General features: G+C 34.8%; 1 protein-coding gene across 2 annotated transcripts in view; it reads left to right on the plus strand.

Moving 5' to 3' along the window:
- Crag (DENN domain-containing protein Crag) overlaps positions 1-21,997 on the plus strand; it is a 219,850-nt gene that overhangs the window by 24,675 nt on the left and 173,178 nt on the right. For both annotated transcript variants that reach the window (XM_069848500.1, XM_069848499.1), the window contains exons 4-6: positions 5,606-5,849; positions 21,441-21,510; positions 21,596-21,768. In XM_069848500.1, the coding sequence (XP_069704601.1) occupies positions 5,606-5,849; positions 21,441-21,510; positions 21,596-21,768 (487 nt within the window). The remainder of the gene's footprint in view (positions 1-5,605; positions 5,850-21,440; positions 21,511-21,595; positions 21,769-21,997) is intronic.

The raw sequence follows: 21,997 nt of genomic DNA on the forward strand, positions 1-21,997 counted from the left end.
CAATTACAATTACAAATAAAATTACAATTAGTATTAAATTTACAACTACAATTAAATTTACAACTACAATTACAAATAAAATTACAATTAGTATTAAATTTACAACTACAGTTACAAATAAAATTACAATTAGTATTAAATTTACAATTACAATTAGTATTAAATTCACAATTACAATTACAAATAAAATTACAATTAGTATTAAATTTACAACTACAATTACAAATAAAATTACAATTAGTATTAAATTTACAATTACAATTACAAATAAAATTACAATTAGTATTAAATTTACAACTACAATTAAATTTACAACTACAATTACAAATAAAATTACAATTAGTATTAAATTTACAACTACAATTACAAATAAAATTACAATTAGTATTAAATTTACAATTACAATTACAAATAAAATTACAATTAGTATTAAATTTTCAACTAAAATTACAAATAAAATTACAATTAGTATTAAATTTATAACTACAATTAGAAATAAAATTACAATTAGTATTAAATTTACAACTACAGTTACAATAAAATTACAATTAGTATTAAAGTTACAATTACAATTACAAATAAAATTACAATTAGTATTAAATTTACAATTACAATAATTACAAATAACATTACAATTAGTATTAAATTTACAATTACAATTACAAATAAAATTACAATTAGTATTTAATTTACAATTACAATTACAAATAAAATTACAATTAGTATTAAATTTACAATTACAATTACAATAAAAATCAAAGTACGAAAAGATTACCTCACTAATTAAAGCTAGATAATTTATCATAGAAAAACAAAGAATATTTTATATTTACTGAATTACAAATTAAACCTAGAATAACAAAATTGTGTTGCTGTCATCATGACTTGTCCACAATATGAGAGTTGTGGTTTGATGTAATGTTGTATGTAGTATTAAGGGTTCTTCTTGAGAAGCCCCATTTAACACCTACTAATCTTTTAATATCTGAAGCTTTTTTTCTGCTTTTTGTATAACATCAGTTATGTGTTAGTTCCAATTTAGTTTTTTGTCGAATGTTACTCCAAAGTATGTAGTGTCATCTACCATTTTGAGTGGGTGCTTATTATAATTTATGCTAATGTCTGGTAGGTTATGTTTCAGTGAGAACAATTCAAAGCTTGTTTTTTCTGTATTCACAGTCATAAGATTTTCTGTATGCCATTTGTGAAGTTTATTTAATAACATCCCAATTCTCTCCTTGAGTATATATGGTTCATTGGAATTTCCTGATGTCCAAATAACTACATCATCAGCAAAAAGGGCAGTTTGGATTTCCGATGTTTGCACTCTTGGTGCGATATCATTCGCATAGATATTGAAAAGTGTTGTGCTAAGCACAGCTCCTTGTGTGAGACCCTGTGTGTTTGTAGCTAGAGGTGGATGTGTTATATCTTGTGGCACAAAATCTTTGGGAGATAAATTGTGTTGTCCAGTTGAGCATATTATTCTTAACTCCTCTATGGTGTAACTTTTCGATTAGTTTATTTCTCCATATTGAATCGTATGCTGATTGAAAGTCAATGATCTTTGGGGCCCAAACCTACGGGAATAACTGGTTTAACCAGCGTATATTCTGTAGTTAATTCCCATTTAACAAATTTATGGGTCGAATTATGGCTTTCTTCTTATAAAGGCCAAGTACTTCAAAACATTCAGAAGAAACCTAATGATTTACAAATGTTCTGCAACATTCCCAGACACATACAAACTTTCTTGACAAGAGCCAGGACAGGCCATATTATTACTCAGAAGTATCTGCACCGCTTTAATCTTGTTGACTCTAGTAGTTGTTGCTGGTGCAACAATAACGAAGAAGATTTGGAACATATCCTTTTAAACTGGCCTGTCACAAACATCCATAGAACTAATCTAAAATCTGCAATCCCTGTAACCTTGACAATAATTCTCTCCAGTACATATTGATTACACCTCATCTTTGGAATGTGGCTGCTGAAATATACAACCAGCATCGCGCTTTTTACCCATCATTTGTAAGAAGAGGAAATTCATAGGTGAAACATAGTGGAACACGTGTTGTCAGCAAATAGCTGGATACACTACGAAGATTGATTGATTACTTGTGAATAAAAGCGAACAGCATTAATACTTTTTCTTATCAAACCATATTTTCGAAGAAGTTTTCCTTTCAAAATTTGTGCAATACACTACTTTGTCTTCTCATTTTTGACTGGATGCATAACTGTCTTTCATTTGTGCAATGATGGCATTATGAAACAAGTTTCCTTTTTATGTGTTCAGGCACTGTAAAGCATTTTGTGTCCTTCATTACTTTGGTCATCAGTGTCATTTCTAGTGTGCATTGATCACACTTTTTGTTCTTGGTGATAAGACGCACAGACATTAACTTTCACATTTTTTTCTTTCAACAATTCCAACCTCTTTCTCAGCCTTTGCATGTTCTTTTTATACCTTTCAGCTCGTTTGTCAGCAGAAGCCAGGGCCTCTGAAAGCTTTTTAATTTTTTCAATGGGCTTTGCTTCTATCTCTTCTCACCTTCTTTCTTCTTCTGTTTCTATTTTGACTCCTGAGTCGATTCCTAATGGGCCAGGCTCTGGAGACTCTATGTTGGTAAATGCAATTATTGTCTGTTGACATTTCCTCTGTTTTCTTTGACCTACGCACCCGCATTTTTCTCTTTCAGACATATCTTTTATATATGTATCAAGCTTTAACTCTCTTCTCAACTTTGCTCTTTCCCTCATTTTTTTTTTTTTTTTTTTTTTTTTTTTTTTCCAGATATTCTGCCCTCTTATTTTCATCTGTCGATAAATATGTCACATAGGAGTTATTGCAGGAACGACGATGGCTATAATGAAATTAAAACAAATGACTCTGTCTATTTAAGGCTGCTTTACATTACCATTTATATTTTGGCCATTGATGATTCTATTGGGTTTGCATTTCACTGATTTTTTACTAAACAATTCCTGTATTTAATCTTTTTGTCTTTCTAAATTATTCTGGAGTGCTTTTATTCTGGATTTTTATGGTCACCCTCATTGAGGGCAGATTATTTTGTTAAAAATTAATATATAAATATAAATATTAATTTACAGAGAATGTTTGTATGAAGTAATCTCAAAAGCTGTTTAACTGATTAGGATAATTCCTTCACTATTTTAAATTTGTAGTTTCTCTAGATGGATGTAATGCTACATATGCGGGCTGAGATAAGATTAAAATAGATCTTTACTCACAGAAAACTTGATATTCTGTCGAAATATTGTATCATTTGATTATTGAAACTTTATTTGGTCCACATAAAATACTCTAATTTTATACATTTAAGTTTCTTTTTGTTCACAGAACATAATAGTTAAGAGTTTTGTCGTAAAGATGAGTATTTTACTGGACCAAAAATACAGCCCATAATAAATAAGCATTTTTACCATAGAGCTCACTAGAGCTGAGTTATTTTAAAAGGTGTCACAAAATGGCGTTCCTGCGCTCACAATTTACCCATATTTGTTTCCTGTGTTTCTTAAAATAATATTGATGTAGGGTTCCTAATTTTTTTATTTGCATAAACAATGATATACAACTGAACGAGTTGGCTCAGACGGTAGCGTTTGAGATACGCATTCGGAAGGTCCCGGGTTCAAACCCCATGGCCGACCAATCTGACTGGAGTTTTTCATGATTTCCCTTAGTCAAAAAGACAAATGCCAGATTGGAAAGGTACCATATATGCCATTATTCATACCACCTCAATTACCAATACCAAAAACATTAATCAAGCTCTATAATCAGTTACATGAAAACAAGCCATCTACAACACACAATAGAAACAGGAACTCAACAAGAGTAAAAGCGGCCTACTGATATACCCACACATTCTAAACAAGCGTCATGACCACAGATGTTAAGGCGTGAATAAAATAGATTTATCAGACAAACAAAAAGATGCACAGTAAGGTTAACATAAAAATTATCTTCGTACACAATCCACTCCATTAATTCGAAGTGATTTATTAAAGGATGCATTCAAGACTGATTTAGAAAAATGTTGAACGAATTATCCTTGCACCAAAAACGGATGTTCTCTGAATCAAATGATCATATTTTAACTATTTGCATGTAATAACAGTTAAGAAACATGTTAATGGAATTGTCATTGCACTAATGAGTGTCTCTGGACCAAAATGATCGCATTTTAATTATTTAAATACAATTTCAATTAAGTAACATATTAAATGATTTATCCTTCTATCAAACACGAATATCCCCTGGACCAAATGTCCTATTTTAATTATGTAATTACTTTATATTTATTTCTAACAAGTGCAGCGGAGCTCACAAGTACGGCTGGTTTATTATATAATAATATATGTATATTGTTGATATTGTTTGTATGCATCTGAAGACTGATTAGTGTAACATGTAGCTAATCGACGATGTATGCAGTGGAGGGGGAAAGGAACTGGCCACCCTACTCCATTATCTCCTGGCCTAGTTGCCTCATAAGTAATGTCTTATTGGTATCACTTGTGAAGTTCAGACCTGTCTTCGGACAGTTGACTGAACAACATACTGTTGGTAGTAGATGTATACATAGTTGTTTTTGGAGAAGAATGAAGTTGGAAAGTTGAATTAAAAATGATAAATATATTTTAGATGCGATATAATATTAGTAATAAGCAGAATTTTACAAGCTGAACTAAAGGGAGGGGCTACTCATCAATTAGCACTGGTCAGCTTGATGAGTTAATGACTGAATTTGGTATAATTTTCCTCTAACCAATACCTAATTCCCTCTTTACCCTTTCCTATCCAGTCCTCTGACTGAACTCTTACTTTCTTCGACCCCGACGGCATTAGAGCGTTCGAGGCCTAGGGGTTCATTTCACTTTCCTTCCTCCTCTTTCTACTTTTCTGTTCCTAGTGCTGACCTGCTATGGCACTAAAATCGTCCTCCAGTGGCTTAAGAAGGGAAAGCTGGTGATCAACAAGATCTCCCAGCTAGGTCCAATGGACCCGTTGACCAACAGCAGGTGTGGTCCTCCAGACATTCTGGGGGTTGTGTGTGAGTGAAGTAGCCACCAAAACGTTAAAATATGGTGTTCACTTAAATCGGCTACAACTTGCCATTTTCACTCCTCTTTGAAAAATATTGGAGTGCAAGAGGTCAAATGACTTTATTGTCAAACGCCTGACATTAGAAAACAACAACAACAACGTATTAGTAATAATGGGCAGGACATGCAGCACATATGGGCGAATCCAGAAATGCATATAGAGTGTTAGTTGGGAGGTCGGAGGGAAAAAGACCTTTGGGGAGGCCGAGACGTAGATGGGAGGATAATATCAAAATGGATTTGAGGGAGGTGGGATATGATGATAGAGAGTGGATTAATCTTGCATAGGATAGGGACCTATGGCGGGCTTATGTGAGGGCTGCAATGAACTTGTGGGTTCCTTAAAAGCCATTTATAAGTAAGTAAGTATGTAGTAGTAGTATTAGTAGTAGTAGTAATAATAATAATAATAATAATAATAATAATAATAATAATAATGAAAGTGGCTTATTTCTTTGACCATGTGTAGCGTGATGTATGAAGGGAAGGAGCGCATCATGTCCGATTCAGAAGTGGTCTCAACAACTCCTGGAGGACGTGTTGCTAATGTGAACAACTCTGGTGCGAAGACATTTGTGACCTTCAGAAGAGCTCCTGCCAGCATGCCTTGTAACGAACTTGTGGTGACGGATATCTGTGTGATTCTTACCAACAAAGGCGAAACTCCACCTCATGCTTTTTGCATGATTTCCAAGAACCTCAACAAGGGAATGGTAGGTTATTGATTTATGTTGTTGGAAACAAATAGACTTAATAGAAGGGGAGAGGCTGATATAGTTCTAAGCCACACAGTCAACATGTTACAGGAGAGCATGTTAAAAGTTTAGAGTCCAGTGCTATTAGGTGCAGTATCATAATTTCTTGTATACTTGCGTCATTTGTTGAGTACTTTTCATACTATCTTAATAGTAGCTTCCACATATGTGTAAGAAATGAACTCGCACAAAAAAAAAAAAAACATTTTTGTTAAAGGTGTGGCTTTGGACTCCTCATTCTCACCCCTTCAATTTATTAACAATAATTATTGTGCAAAACAACACGGAATGAAGTTGGTGTGATTTGATTTTTTTCTCATTATACAGATTACACAACATTATTAAATAACACATATTGTCTGTCAAATGTTTTGTTTGTTACACCTTTTCTGTTAATATAGCACTCAAAGAAATTGTTGCATATTATTATATTGCAAACTTATGAAGAAATGTGCAAATTTATTTTTGTGCTCAAAAAAGAATATTTCATATTTCTTCATAAGTTTGCAATAAACTAATATGCAACAATTTTTTTGAGCAGAGAAAAATATATGTATAAACAAATATTTCATAAATTTGCAATAAAATAACATGCTACAATTTCTTTGAGCACTGTATATTGAGAAAATGTTCTTAAAAGTCTGTTTATTCAAAATCACTTACAAAATCTGATCATTTAAACAAAGTAGGTAAACAATAGATAAACAATAAAGGAAATGCTATGGGGTTTATTTATGTACTGTCATCAAAATTTCATTTCACAAAAAGGAGAGTGGTATGAAGAAGAAGAAAAGATGATGATGATGATGATGATGATGACAATAAATGGTACATAAATAGAATAATACAAATCAAATCTTTTATTCTGTGAAAGGATGATACAGTATTACTGAAGAGAAGATTAAATACATACATTTTTTCACACAATTATAAAATGTGAAACATCAAATGAAGTAGAATTTTGCAGACTGCAGTGTTTTCTTTTTGATAAAAATGTATTTCTTTTCCGACAGTAATTATTTAAAATTGTTTGTTGACTCACAATGAGTTTAGTTACCATAACTGTGTAGATACCAAATCCCTTAGAAAATCCCGTCCATTTTTCATTTTCAGAGTCACTTACAAACTAATTTCCTCTCGTTTTTAATCACTAAAAATTCTATCTTTAAATCCCTACAAAGTTTAGAAATTACTGGATAATTTTGAACTCTAATGCAAGGGTTGGTACGAAAATAATGTCTCTTATTTTTTATTTAAATTCTGCTGTCAGTTTTACTGAATGATCACTGAATATCTTCAGTTTCACCATATAGAGTGGCAGTATGATATGCTATGTTGTGTGGCACACAAGAAGTTAAAAATGATGGATGTTTCAGTTACTCTTACAAAACAAAGATCTTCTTTGCGAAATAAATCAGTTAAATTGAGATCCTTATTCAACTCAAAAACGTGTTTGTGACAATACCATTAATATCAATACAGTCAGATGCTTTGAGAGTAGTTGACAAGCCTCAGAGCAGCAGCTAGTGATGACAGTGACAGATAACAAGGTTTGAATCAATGCGTTGGTCAAAAAAGGATGACCACATCTCAGCATGTGAGCTGTGTGATGCTTGCAGTGGAAAACCGGCTGTGAGAACCATTCATAGTTTAACTACAGAAAGGTTTGTGCCAACGGATCTTGAAAATGCTAACAGACAAGTACAAAGAGGCCTGCAAATCCAACTGTTTGAAACTTCTGGAATGCTATGAAAACGAGGGAGAGAATTTTTTGTCATGCATTGTCATAGGAGACGAAATCTGGGTTCACCATTTACAACCGTGAGATGAAGAGACATTCGATGGAATGGTACCACAAGACTTCATCACATAATAAAAAATGCAGAAAAATACCTTTTGTGAGTATAGGTCCTGCAAGACAAATTAAAATTAGCCATTGAAACTTGTAGCAGGTATATAGTCAGTATGCGTACACACGCATGTGCGCGCACACACACACCCACACGCATACACACACACACACACACAGATATATTTAAAATTGGTGTGGAATGTGGAACAATGTTTTGGCACCATACTGGAAAGAATTAACTGAAGTACAGTTGCGAAGTGGGGAGCCGGGTAGCTCAGTGGGTAGAGCAGCTGGCTATGGACAGGGAGGTCCAGGGTTCGATCCCTGATAGTGACAGGATTTTTTCTCGTTGCCAAACTTTCAGAATGGCCCCAAGGTTCACTCAGCCGTCTATGAAATTGAGTACCTGGTCTTTCCCTGGGTAAAAGGCGGTCAGAGCGTGGTGCCGACCACACCACCTCATTCTAGTGCCGAGGTCATGGAAAGCATGGGGCTCTACCTCCATGCCCCCCAAGTGCCTTCATGGCATGTTATGGGGATACCTTTACCTTTACAGTTGGGAAGTGGCAGAAGCTACCAATGTTCCTGAAAGAACTGTGTGGAAGGTTCTAAGTGAATGGTAGAATATTGCTGGAGGAACATTGTTCTACACTCCGGGAAAGAAACACAGTGTCCCAGAAAGAATTATTATATTAAATGTTTTTGACAAAGCCACCATTTGACGGTACTATTCATAACCTTTATACCCAACAAAGTACAGTTTTAACAATCATTAAGCTTCCAGTATGATAGATGTAAAGTAGCGAGGTCATAAAGAGTTAAGTTTCTACATAGTATGATAGTATGATTTGGCGAAGAATAGTGTGGTTATAAAGTGTGCAGCACAAGTCTATGAACCGTTATTATTATTTTTTTGTTTGGTTATCAAACTACATTAGGTTATTTAACATCAGTGGAATTGATGATATCGAGATGGTATTGGTGAGATGAGGCCAAGAATTCGCCATGGGTTACTTGATATTCATCTTATTTTTTTTTAGAAACCTCTGAGAAAATCAACTAGGTAATCAGCCCAAGTAGGAATCAAACCCATGCTGTAGCACACACTGACATCAGCACGCTGCTGTGCTATATTAGCGATATCGTCAAATGAAGGAAAATGAATACAAATATCAACACTGTATATGTCACGTTGCTTGCTGTATCAGAACTGAAAATAGAGTGATGACATTGTGTACTTATACAGTGACAGTATTTGAGTGGTCTACTATCAGAGATGAACCTACTATATTGCACCCTGCACCTTTGACAGTGGGCATCTGGACTTGAGAGAGGGATAGGAAACAGACAGTGTGTTTCCTGAAGAGGCAAGAGACTCATTTCCTATCTTGTTTAGATCCGACAATATGTTTCGAAAGAGATCAGCAACAAGCCATTCAAGCCAGTGACAAAAAAAATTACATTTAAAGGAACATCTTCCATTTGTATATTATAAAACTTGCTGAAGTTGTGATCCGTTATTTGAAAAAACATACAACATCTTGACGAAGACTGAAGCTTAAGGTGAATTTTAAGATTTTCTCACGTATTATATATTGTTATTCAGGAAGATTGCCTCATATGAAATTATTCACATGTAAATAATGTTTGATCATGTAAACCTTCATTCTTTGAAAAAAAAAAAAAAAAAAAAAAAAACAGGTTGGACATTAGATTCAATTTCTATTGCACATGTTGAAGTAATTTTAGGCACTCCCAAACACAGTTTTAAAGCAGCGTTTTGAAATGTAGTAATTTTCTTCAGGTGAGTCTTTGGTGTACCACCCCAAACTTCACACCCATATAATAATTTGGATCTTATATAAGCTATATAAAACGATCTCATTGTTATGATATCAGATCCCCAATTTTTGTTTGCAACAATTTTTAAAAAGATTAAGTCTAGGCACACATCATGTAATAATATGATCGATATGTGCGTGCCGTAGGAGCTTTTCATCAAAAATAATGCTGAGAACTTTTGGAGTTGGATTATATGGGATTTGCATATTGTTGATGAAAATGGGAGATTTATAGTTTTTCAGACTATATTTTCTTGTAAATACGTATTCGGTTTTTGAGTGTGATATAGATAGCATATAGAATGTTAGTTGGGAGGCCGGAGGGAAAAAGAGTTTTAGGGAGGCTGAGACGTAGATGGGAAGATAATATTAAAAATGGATTTGAGGGAGGTGGGATATGATGATAGAGAATGGATTAATCTTGCTCAGGATAGGGACCAATGGCTGGCTTATGTGAGGGCAGCAATGAACCTCTGGGTTCCTTAAAAGCCAGTAAGTAAGTATAGATTATTTCCATTTACTTGCCCAAGTGTTTATATTATTTATGGCTATTTGAATAGATTTTGAAGCTCTGTCTGGGTCTTTATTGGTAGCCCATATAGAAACATAATTATCATAAATACATATTTTGACGTCAGAAGGAATGACATTAGGTAGGCTATGTAACATGATATTGAAGAGGGTTGGACTAAGTACAGATCTTTGCGGTATACCACTGGTGATTCTTTCAGAAGACGATAAATGATTGTTTACTGAAGTTTGGATTCTTCTTTCAGTAAGGAAAAAAATTTAAGAATTTCAGTATTGTGCCTTTCAGTGCAATTTTCATGCATTGCAATTGTATGGATTTATGAGGAACAGTGTCAAAAGCACTTTCATAGTATATCATAACGTCTATAGTAGTTTTGCCATTAATGACTCCAGAATATATATCTTGAGTCATATATAATAATGCTTCAGTTGTGCCACATGATGGTCTAAAACCAAATTGAAATTGACTAAGTAGTTTGAAGTTTTCGATTCTCCAAGTTAGTCTTCTTTGTATAATACGTTCTAATAATCGAAAGACAAGAAGTTATTGAGATTGGTCGGTATGCTTTGGGATCCAATTTATCTTTACAAGGTTTCAGGATTGGGATTATTATTGCATTTTTCCTATTTTTAGGATAAAATTTTGTTTTCCAAATGTCATTAAATAATTTAAGGATTTCTTCTCTAAAGCCAAGTGAAGTATTTATTAGCATACTATTGTGGATTTCATCTTCACCCATAGCAGAATTGTGTAAATCCGAGAGGGCCAATTGTAGTTCATCAATAGTGATTGGAGAGTCGGCAATATCATTATGATGGAAAATAAGTTCGTAATTACATGTAAAATGCTGCTCTTCTTTTGTCAGATATTTCGGCCAAGAAGAAACATTTTTTGATTTTTGGGCATAATATGAATTTAGAAGTTCGGCTTTTTTTTGGTTGTTCGTTATTATGGTGCATTATTATCTCGAAGATGAGTGATAGGTTCATATCCTTGGCCTTCAATTACCTTAAATCTTTTCCAAACAGTTGAAGATGGGGTGTTTGGATTTAAGGAACCAACAAATTGTTGCCAGCTAGTTCGTTTTGTTTCTAATAATTGTTTTCTTAATTGAGCTTTAGCTAGATTATATTTTATTGTGTGTTCAATTTTTCTTGTTTGCATCCATTTTCTACGGGCGGCCTGTTGCTGTTTTCGAAGGAGAGTTAAGTTATTGTTCCACCATATATTCATAGGTTTAGATAAGTGTTGTTTGATTGTAGGAATAGATATCTTTGCTGCTTGTATAAGACAGTTTGTAATTTTTGAAGTGTTGGAATCAGTGCATTTTTGAGATGGTATACCATGATCGACAGAAATGTCAAAAGATTCGGTTTCTTTACAAAAGCTGGACCAATCTGCTGATTTGATTTTCCATTTGATTTTTGGGATCATGTTTTCTGTATTGTTGTTCGTGGAAAACGAAAATGTCATTGAAACAGGAAAGTGATCACTTAATAAATCTTCCTTGGCTTTCCAGCATATGAAATTACCTGTAGTAATGTCACGAGAGGTCTGAGATCTGCCGATAAATCGAGCGAAGCGAGTGGATTTATCTGGGAAATCTCAGACCTCGAGTGACATTTATTAGGACTATTTCGTGAATAAAATAAAAATTTAAATAATATATCCCTAAAATTCGATCACAAAATGTTAATAATTGTATATTAACGAATACTTAACCTGTGAAGTTGAAATACTCGTAGATGAATATCGATTATTGCAATAAAGAAATTCGATGTTATTATTCAGTAATGCCAATTGCGAAAAGCGAAATACAGGTTTAACATTGTTAATTACATGTACTGCACTTTTCTCTTATTATTATAACAAATACATTTTCATTATCTGCTGAAATCATAATTTAATTTAACAGTAACAGTGGGGACAGCTATATACCAATGCTTATGTATTCACAGTGAGACATGTTGCTACACAGTGAAGCCATCTCTGTATAGATAGGCCTAATTAAAACACGAATTTTATTACGCCATACGAAAGGCAGTTTGATCGAAGACATTATTACTATGCAAGGTATTTGAGTTTGACATGCGATGATGTTACATAAATTTGAACGTCTATTAATTGTTTAATTTCAATACAAATGTTATAGGCTACTATTTTATAGGTTACTTTAGGCCTACCTGTGGAAGCAGGACCAATGTCAGCTGTGCCTTGTTTCGACTGTTACTTACAATGAGTGCTACACGAAAGCATTTTTTATAGCTCGACAAACGCATCTCGCTGTAGTGTGTAATGGAACTAAAGCTGGATCTACACAGTTCAATATTCCAATCGCGTATGCGTGCAATCTGGGAAGAATAGAATCAAGTTTAAAAGGTACGTTCAATTAAGATGCATAAATATTTTGTGTCTACATGGTGCTCCGTTTTGAACATGGTCTTCACTGCATAAATATATTAATTAATATTAAATATCGATCTTGCATTTATTGCTTTAAAGTTGAAAGAAAAGTTTAACCGTGTAGTTGCATCTTAATGTATTCATGATCATCAATTTACCGGGAAACAGTTGGCGACAACGACTAAACAAAAGAAAGACCATGTGATAAATTGATAGCGATAAATCTAGCTGCAGAAATTATCGCAAAGTCTGACTGTGATTGGTTGGAATTCAAAATTTCATTACACTTCATTGGTCGAAAATGGAATGACGTCATATAAACGAAATAGTCATATAAATTTGATGAGCAAAAGGCTAGGTCAATGGTGCTACCAGATCCCGGCCAAATAAGTCACTCAGCTGAGTGAGCTCCTAGTATAACGGCAATTGACTTGGAGATATACATCAGCATATATGCCTAACTTGGAGTCAGGCCATAAAGGAAAACATTGAAGGAGGAGAATTCGATCCGGTGCCGTTTATGCACTTCGAACCCAAGACTTCCAGATACACTGCACTCGCCTGGATGCTGCCACAGTTGCGGACCCACTCAAGTTCACTGCACGTCGAACCTCAGTCTCGAAGGCCGGCTTCCTTGCTCGCTGCTGATTCACTGACTAACTGGCTCTTCTTTGTGGCTCACTTGCCCCTTTTATTTATTAGATCACACATTCTCGAATGTACTGCGTCGCGTAGCTTCTACAAAACGTCGAGAGGATTGCACTTCTAGAGACTTCTCCTGCTTTCTCTGCTCAGCCGCAGTCGCTTTTCTTCCCCTCTCACTTCGCACACCGGCTAGCGTCTCGTAGTTTTCTCTCTTCTCTCCTTGTGCCGCACCCCAGTGCCCACCCTTCTGCCAGACGCGCGCTCGACTCCCGAGGCAACTAGAATCTTGCAGCATGGTTGCCACAATATGCTGCACAATGTCATATTTTTTCTTCGCAGAAACACTCTTTTCACACACGAAACAAAATAAGACACTGCCATTCTCACTGAAAATATTACTCCTAAACTCATTTACGCATTTGCGTAAGAATGCTGATTGAGAGGTTTTTGTGGGTGGCATTCCTTAACTACAACAGCAGCAATCACACACAGCTTATTGAACCAACGCGGATTGCACAACTTGCACACTGCAGCTTGGAACTCGGGGATTCACCATCCATGCACATGACATTCCTTAACTACAACAGCAGCAATCACAAATACCTCATTGAACCAACGTGAGTTGCACAACTTGCACACTGCAGCTTGGAACTCGGGGATTCACCATCCATGCACATGACATTCCTTAACTACAACAGCAGCAATCACAAATACCTCATTGAACCAACGTGAGTTGCACAACTTGCACACTGCAGCTTGGAACTCGGGGATTCACCATCCAGGCACATGACATCATTTCGATAAGTGCGATAACCGATTGACCTGCCTAGTCACAGAAGCTTGGCAGGGAATCCCAAGGTTCTCTCCTAATTAGAACTATGCAGTATTATTTCGCATCATCCTGGGTCATACCCTAGCATTGCTCTCTTATGCATTCGACTGAAGTTAATTTTTCATTAGCCAATAAAAAAAGGGAATCAGTGATAAATGACGGCTAGGAGTGAAATATGCAATTTTAAAAATACAGTTTTGGGTAAAATATGCTGTTTTAATTAAAAATCGTAAAATAAGTAAGCAAAAACGTTTTCCTGCGAAATAAGCATTTATAAGCACTAACATAGTTACAACTGCTTATCCAGGTGTGTCTTACGAAGTATAACCATCAAAAGTGTGAAAAAGAATATGCATTTTGCTTAGAAATCTGGGCTCTACATCCTCTTCCTAACAGGTAATAGTCCTAAAAAGAACTGTTCCAATCTACAAAATTTTACTTCTATCTCTTCACAGGGCATTCTAGTGATCTTTTTCCTGCGGTCTGTAATTCAAGGCTGCTCGAGGGATCCTTGTTCTAGGCATATACTTGTCATGACAGTGACAGTTATACTGTATACTGCAGTACTGATCCCATTCTGAGTTCTTGTAGGATGTCTTCATCTCACTAGCAATAATTCTATTTTCATAATTCTTTCTTAAAATCCTAGCTTTACTGCCATAACAAAGCACCGGTCTTGCTAGGGTCTGTTTTTGAACTAGGAAAGGTTTCATTACACTGTTAATGCTGCCCATGGCTTTATTAAATTAAAAAAAATTTGCAGGAATATCTAAATCTCCTAAAAGTGATAGTTTAAAGCCAAGATAATTGAATTCATTAACTTTTTCTAAAATTTTATAATTTATACAAATCTGGGCACTGTTATTTGCCACAGAAAGCCATTACTTCAGTTTTGTCAATGGAGATTTAAATGTAAAATTTGTAAGCAATTAATTTTAAATTATAGACTGATCATTGTAGGTCACCTTCAGAACTTGCTAATAAGACCAAATCATCTGCAAAGATTAGTGTATCTATACATAAATTTCGGTTGACAACTATATCTCCATGTCTTACTTACTTACTTACAAATGGCTTTTAAGGAACCCGAAGGTTCATTGCCGCCCTCACATAAGCCCGCCATCGGTCCCTATCCTGTGCAAGATTAAGCCAGTCTCTATCATCATACGCCACCTCACTCAAATCCATTTTAATATTATCCTCCCATCTACGTCTCGGCCTCCCTAAAGGTCTTTTTCCCTCCGGTCTCCCAACTAACACTCTATATGCATTTCTGGATTCGCCCATACGTGCTACATGCCCTGCCCATCTCAAACGTCTGGATTTCAAGTTCCTAATTATGTCAGGTGAAGAATACAATGCGTGCAGTTCTGTGTTGTGTAACTTTCTCCATTCTCCTGTAACTTCATCCCGCTTAGCCCCAAATATTTTCCTAAGCACCTTATTCTCAAACACCCTTAACCTATGTTCCTCTCTCAGAGTGAGAGTCCAAGTTTCACAGCCATATAGAAGAACCGGTAATATAACTGTTTTATAAATTCTAACTTTCAGATTTTTGGAAAGCAGACTGGATGACAAGAGCTTCTCAACCGAATAATAACACGCATTTCCCATATTTATTCTGCGTTTAATTTTCTCCCGAGTGTCATTTATATTTGTTACTGTTGCTCCAAGATATTTGAATTTTTCCACCTCTTCGAAGGATAAATCTCCAATATTTATATTTCCATTTCGTACAATATTCCCGTCACGAGACATAATCATATACTTTGTCTTTTCGGGATTTACTTCCAAACCGATCGCTTTACTTGCTTCAAGTAAAATTTCCGTGTTTTCCCTAACCGTTTGTGTATTTTCTCCTAACATATTCACGTCATCTGCATAGACAAGAAGCTGATGTAGCCTGTTCAATTCCAAACCCTGCCTGTTATCCTGAACTTTCCTAATGGCATATTCTAAAGCGAAGTTAAAAAGTAAAGGTGATGGTGCATCTCCCTGCTTTAGCCCGCAGTGAATTGGAAAAGGATCAGATAGAAACTGACCTATACGGACTCTGCTGTATGTTTCACTGAGACACATTTTAATTAATCGAACTAGTTTCTTGGGAATACCAAATTCAATAAGAATATCTTATAATACTTCCCTCTTAACCGAGTCATATGCCTTTTTGAAATCTATGAATAACTGATGTACTGTACCCTTATACTCCCATTTTTTCTCCATTATCTGCCGAATACAAAAAATCTGATCAATAGTCGATCTATTACGCCGAAAACCGCACTGATGATCCCCAATAATTTCATCTCCATGTCTTGTATGTCTAAACTCACTTATTATTTCATTCATATAAATGTTGAATAAAAGAGGTGAAAGTGGGCATCCTTGTCTAACTCCAGAAGAAATTTCAAGCCAATTAGATAGTTTACCATCAACTTTAACAAAAATTGCTGTTTCTTTATACAAGTTAAAAATATTTTGAATTATTTGTTGTGGGATATGGTCGCATGCCAATATTTCTAACAGTTTGTTGTGGTTTACTTTATCAAAAGTTTTTAATTGTAAAATATCCATCACAGCATGATCTCCCTTTCCTAAATCTATTGTGTTCTTCCCCTAAGATGTCGTTGTAATATCCATTTAACTTGTGTTTAATTATATTGGAAAACATTTTGTAACCAGTATTTAATACCAAGGCTAATTCCTCTATAGTTATTGCAATAATTTCTGTCGCCTTTCTTGTAAATAGGTATCACAATAGATTTAGACCAACTACTAGGTGGTGGTGCCCCATTTCAAATCATATTTAGGAAATTTAGAAATCGTAACAAAAATGATCCAGTTCTACATTTATACAGTCTTTGCTTGGTGCTTTATTACTCTTCTAGTGAAATAGGTTCTGTATCTAAATTTACTGAGTGCTGTATCATAAATGGGGAGGTTTTTTGACCCCATAAATCTTTTTTTTTTTTTAAGTAGGTTATTTTACGACTCTGTATCAACATCTCAGGTTATTTAGCGTCTGAATGATATGAGGGTGATAATGACGGTGAAATGAGTCCGGGGTCCAGCACCGAAAGTTACCCAGCATTTGCTCATATTGGGTTGAGGGAAAACCCCGGAAAAAACCTCAACCAGGTAACTTGCCCCGACTGGGAATCGAACCCGGGCCACCTGGTTTTGCAGCCAGACGTGCTAGCCATTACTCCACAGGTGTGGACCCCCATAAATCTTGATAATATTTTAACCATGGGTGATAATATTAAGTCGGACAGATTCTTTGTTTTCTTTGCCCAATACTTTTAGAATTTTATATATCTGTGGTTCAGGTTGTGTTACATCATTTTCTAAGAAAGATACAAACTCCTCCCAGTTTTTTCCCATGATGTTTTCATACCTCACATTTAGCAGTTGCTCTTTTTAAGTGATATTGTATCTTATCTTCATCTTTTCCTGTACTAAGATATTTCTTATTTGCTTCTCGTTTATCTTCAATAATTTGCTTTATACGCTCATCCCAATTCCTTACTCCTCTTTTCCTGAGCCACTTTTTGTTTTTTCTTAGTACCTAAGCTTTCGAATGCAGCTTGCTTATTATGTCTGTGAAGTTCTTTCATTCCTCTTCAACATCTGTGCCAGTTTCTATTGTTTTGTTTACTTCATCCACTCTTTTTTGATACAACCATTTAGTACCGAGGTTGTTAAGTAGTGAACTTTATATAAGTGTGTGCTAGGATTGGGTAATTTTTGTTTTCTCTTATACCATCGCGGTGTTATACAGACTGGACACATTAACAAATACCTAATTGATCAGACTCCATTTCTGGGCCTTGGAAGACTCTGGTGTCTAAAACCAACTCTGCCAGTTTATTGTTGCATATAACATAATCAATTATTGATTTTGATCCTCTTACTTCCGAGGTGAATTTATGACTTTGTGGTTGAAAAATGTATTCATGACTTTCAGTTTATTATACAGTACAAAGTTTATCATACAATTTCTGTTTCGATTGCAAGTACTTCCACCAAAAATGTCAATGTTTTGTTAGAGTTTTCTGTTCTGTTCTGGCATTGAAATCCCCCATGAGTATGATGAAATCGTTCTTATTGACTTCATTCAAGATATGTTGTAGTTTGTCATAAAATTTATGTCTCTTTATCAGCTACTCCTGTTGGTACATAAATCCTTAGCATAGCCAAGTAGTCCCTAGATATTTTGAGACATATTTGAATAACTCTTTAATTCCAAAAATAATATTCAGTAATGGTATTCTTAAATCTTTTGTGTATCATTGGTATTATTTCTGCGTATTCTACACTATCTACCAAAAAGTAATTGGGCACTGTTTTTGCCCCTTTAGAACCTCGTGGTACCACCTCTTGTTGCTATAACAGCAGCCACCCCGTCAGGCATGTTCTCCACTAGTTTGTGTAGGATATCCACTGGAATGCGTCGCCATTCCTCTTGCAATATGGCATTCAGTTGGACAATGGAAGTTGGCCGAATTTCCTGAAACTTCAATTGCCGGTCCACTTCGTCTCAAAGTGCTCAATGGGATTGAGATCAGGACTCTGTGCAGGCCAGTCCAACCGGTGAACATTATTGTCTGCATACCATTGCATAGTAGCCACCGAAACATGGCATCTAACACGTAAAATCCTGGGTGCCCAATTACTTTTTGGTAGATAGTGTATTTTACACCGGAATAAAATTGCAAATAATTTTGTGTCTCCTTTGTTCCTCGTATTCTTTTCTTAGTTCCTGATATAACAACTTCGAAATTTGTTTTTTTTCTAAGATATCATCCAACTGTTCTTTTTTATGGGCAATTCCCTGTACATTCCATGTGGAAAATCTAAAAATATTTTCTTTTTCCATTTTGTATCCTTCCTGCATAAGTCTTCTGATAAATCGGTCCAGCTAAATCTATTTGTAGACTTGTGAGTAATAATGTGTTTCTCCAATTGGTTGATAACAAGTCTAGTAGTGGGACACAGCGATTTACTGATAAGACTCAATTTAGTGGACTCTTTGAATGTGCGAATATGTGATTCATGCTGTAAAAAAGTTTTATCAGTTTCTGGATAGGTAAAATGAAATAATATGTGAAGCCGGTAGTACTTGCAACATTGCAATGTTCACTTGATCCTCCAGTGGCGTATACGTTACCAGAAGGTATTTCACTGACAAACTGCATAGCACACAGTCAAAGGTGCACTAGTCTGCTACACATTCTTTTGTAAGTAAAGAATTTCTGTTAAACTATTAGAAATTCTATTGTAATATTTCTGGAGTTATTAGGAATACTTCAGTGTACTTACCAGCCTTTTTTTTTTTTTTGTATATTTTTAATGTGCTTATTTGCGTTAATATTTAATTTTTTTAAATTTAATTACAAATATAAATCTTGAAGTTCTAATAAGATTTATTAAAATTAAATCATTGCTCCTATATCAGGAATGACCAGATCCAGAAAGCCAACATTCTACATACTTAGTGAATGTGTAATTGAGTTGTTAACAGTTTTAATTACAATTAAAATATTATAAATGGTGATTGAGAATTTGAACTGAATTCTTTAATATTTGAATGACAGTTTTATTGATAGGTGCAAAATTTAAACTCACGGTTTTCAAGGATTTATGTGTAAAATCTGGCAGAGATCCCCTTGCACCAAATAATAGACCAATGACAGTCCAGTTTCCAAGAGGGATAGAGTATTTGACACTCAAATACGGAAAGAAAGATTCATATATATCTTTATTTTCATGATCAACTTGTGTGGCCTGTTGATTATATCTTTCAAAGTGTACAGTTGGATTAAAGATCACTGATTTATGATGTCTATTAATAGGAATAAATTTGCTCTTCTGTTGGAACCATCTTCAGAAATACAGCGAACGTCATCAAAACCTTGTTTACTGGCATTAATGGCTAGTGATGTTCTCAATCTGTTGTGGCTGTTGTTATACATCAGCTTGCCTTCCCGACTACTTCAACACATGAGAGGAAATTTCCATCTCATTACAGCCTTCGTGGTAATAACATGTGATATTGTAGGATCTGTCTGGGATAGACTGTACCAGTGATATATTACAAGACAGTTTGATGATGTTTATAAATTCTGATGAGAGATCTTTTTTTGTGTATTATCCAAGAGTTCACATAGCGAGATTCTTCATCTTTTAAGTGGAAGTTGACGCCATTCTTAAAAAGATGTTCGTCGAACATTGTCTTATAAATGTTTTGCACTTGCATTTAGTGTGAAGGAATCCCCTGAGATTTGCAGTTGTTGACGAGTCAGCTGTCATTTGCCTACATTATGAAGACTAAATAATGTCATTAACTTGGGTGAACTTGTTACAGATGTTAAAATTTGTATCTTGGCTTTCCATTGAGCATTAATTAATTATATTAAGATCAATGACTAAATATTCAATGAAAGACAGTTTTTCAAGATTTTAGATAAAGTTAAAAAAAATTGACACTGTTATGCTCAGAAATATGATTCTTTAAATGTTGCATTGAGCATTATTTTTAAAACATATGGACGTTGGCAGAAATAAGAACACATGTGTTAGTTTATTAGACCCATAGAGTTAATAAAAGAAGTATAAATGCAATCAGACATAAGAAGATCAAAATTTGTTTCATTTTGTGCGATTTGACATGGAATGAATGACTAATTATGATTTTTATGTAGTCTTAATGAAGATAGGGTTCAGGATCAAATATTGAAGTACAAAAGAGCAACTGACATCATAGTTAGCTGCTCAGCACTAGATACAACTGACGAACCAAATAAATTTAGTCATGAACCTCCATTCTGGTTGGATGCTCATTCAGCTCTGCATGTGGACTTGAGGCCAGGAACCGGTTGGTTGACCTTGGCCCTTCATGAGCTCTCTCTCACCACGGATTTAAATAAAAATAAATTCATTAATGAGTATATTTTAGTCGAAATTTTGAATGAATGAAGTTTTATTAATTTGATTTTGTTTCATATGTTGTACCATAAAAAAGTTAGTTGAAGATCTGTCCCAAGACATTCCTAAATTTAGGCAACGCCCACTCTGTGATTAATCCAGTGCAAATGTCTGAAGAATGATATAGAAAATGTTTAATGGAGTGAAGGAACTTCATATTAAGTTACATCGTGATTGTGTGTGTAAATGTTTTAACATTTTTGTGTTCAGTAATAACTTGCAAGAAATTTAAATTTAGACAAATATAAGAGATGATACAGAATATAGAAGTGTAATGAAATGAGACTTGGGTAGTAGGAAGCTTGCCGTAGTGCTACTTTCTGCCATGAATCTCACAGCAATAACTGGCATTTCAAACTCTTGTCCATTTAACGATGGATCTCCATGTAATTAAAAAAATGTATCTGGTCATGAATGGAAACATACATTTGTTATATATAAATATAAATATGTGTTTCAGGTCGGATCTGATGTTTACTTGTGTTACAAGAAGTCCATGAACAGAGCAAATCTGATATCTTATAAACCAGGTAAGCCTTGAATGTAACTCAAGGTATTTGAGGAAGTATACTTATGTCTTGTGAAGATTTGAATTAAATATGGTTGTGTTTACAGGGATATTGGCTCGTTATCCACATAATGATTATTCAAACTTCCCACTACCTTCTACTGTGCCAATGTTTTGCTTACCTATGGGCTCATCAGTGGAGTGTTGGCCTGCAACTGCTACCCAACCAAGACCAGTTTTCTCGACGTTTGTCCTCACAGTTTCTGACGCAGCTGAAAAGGTTTGTCTGAATAGTGTTGTTGTGAAATTTAAACAGGTTTCTTTGCTGCAGGGAAATAATGTTCATTCCGTTATTATTATAGATAGCTTTTCTTACAGTAAATGAACCCTTAAATTTACTGTAGATGAAAATATTTTTGGATGTTAGGAATAATTTTAGGAACGTAGAGAATGTGTGAAGGTAATCATGGACAGTTCTTTGGACACAAATCTACATCATAATTATATTA

This window comes from Periplaneta americana, chromosome 15 (genome assembly GCF_040183065.1).
Source record: "Periplaneta americana isolate PAMFEO1 chromosome 15, P.americana_PAMFEO1_priV1, whole genome shotgun sequence".
Taxonomy (NCBI): domain Eukaryota; kingdom Metazoa; phylum Arthropoda; class Insecta; order Blattodea; family Blattidae; genus Periplaneta; species Periplaneta americana.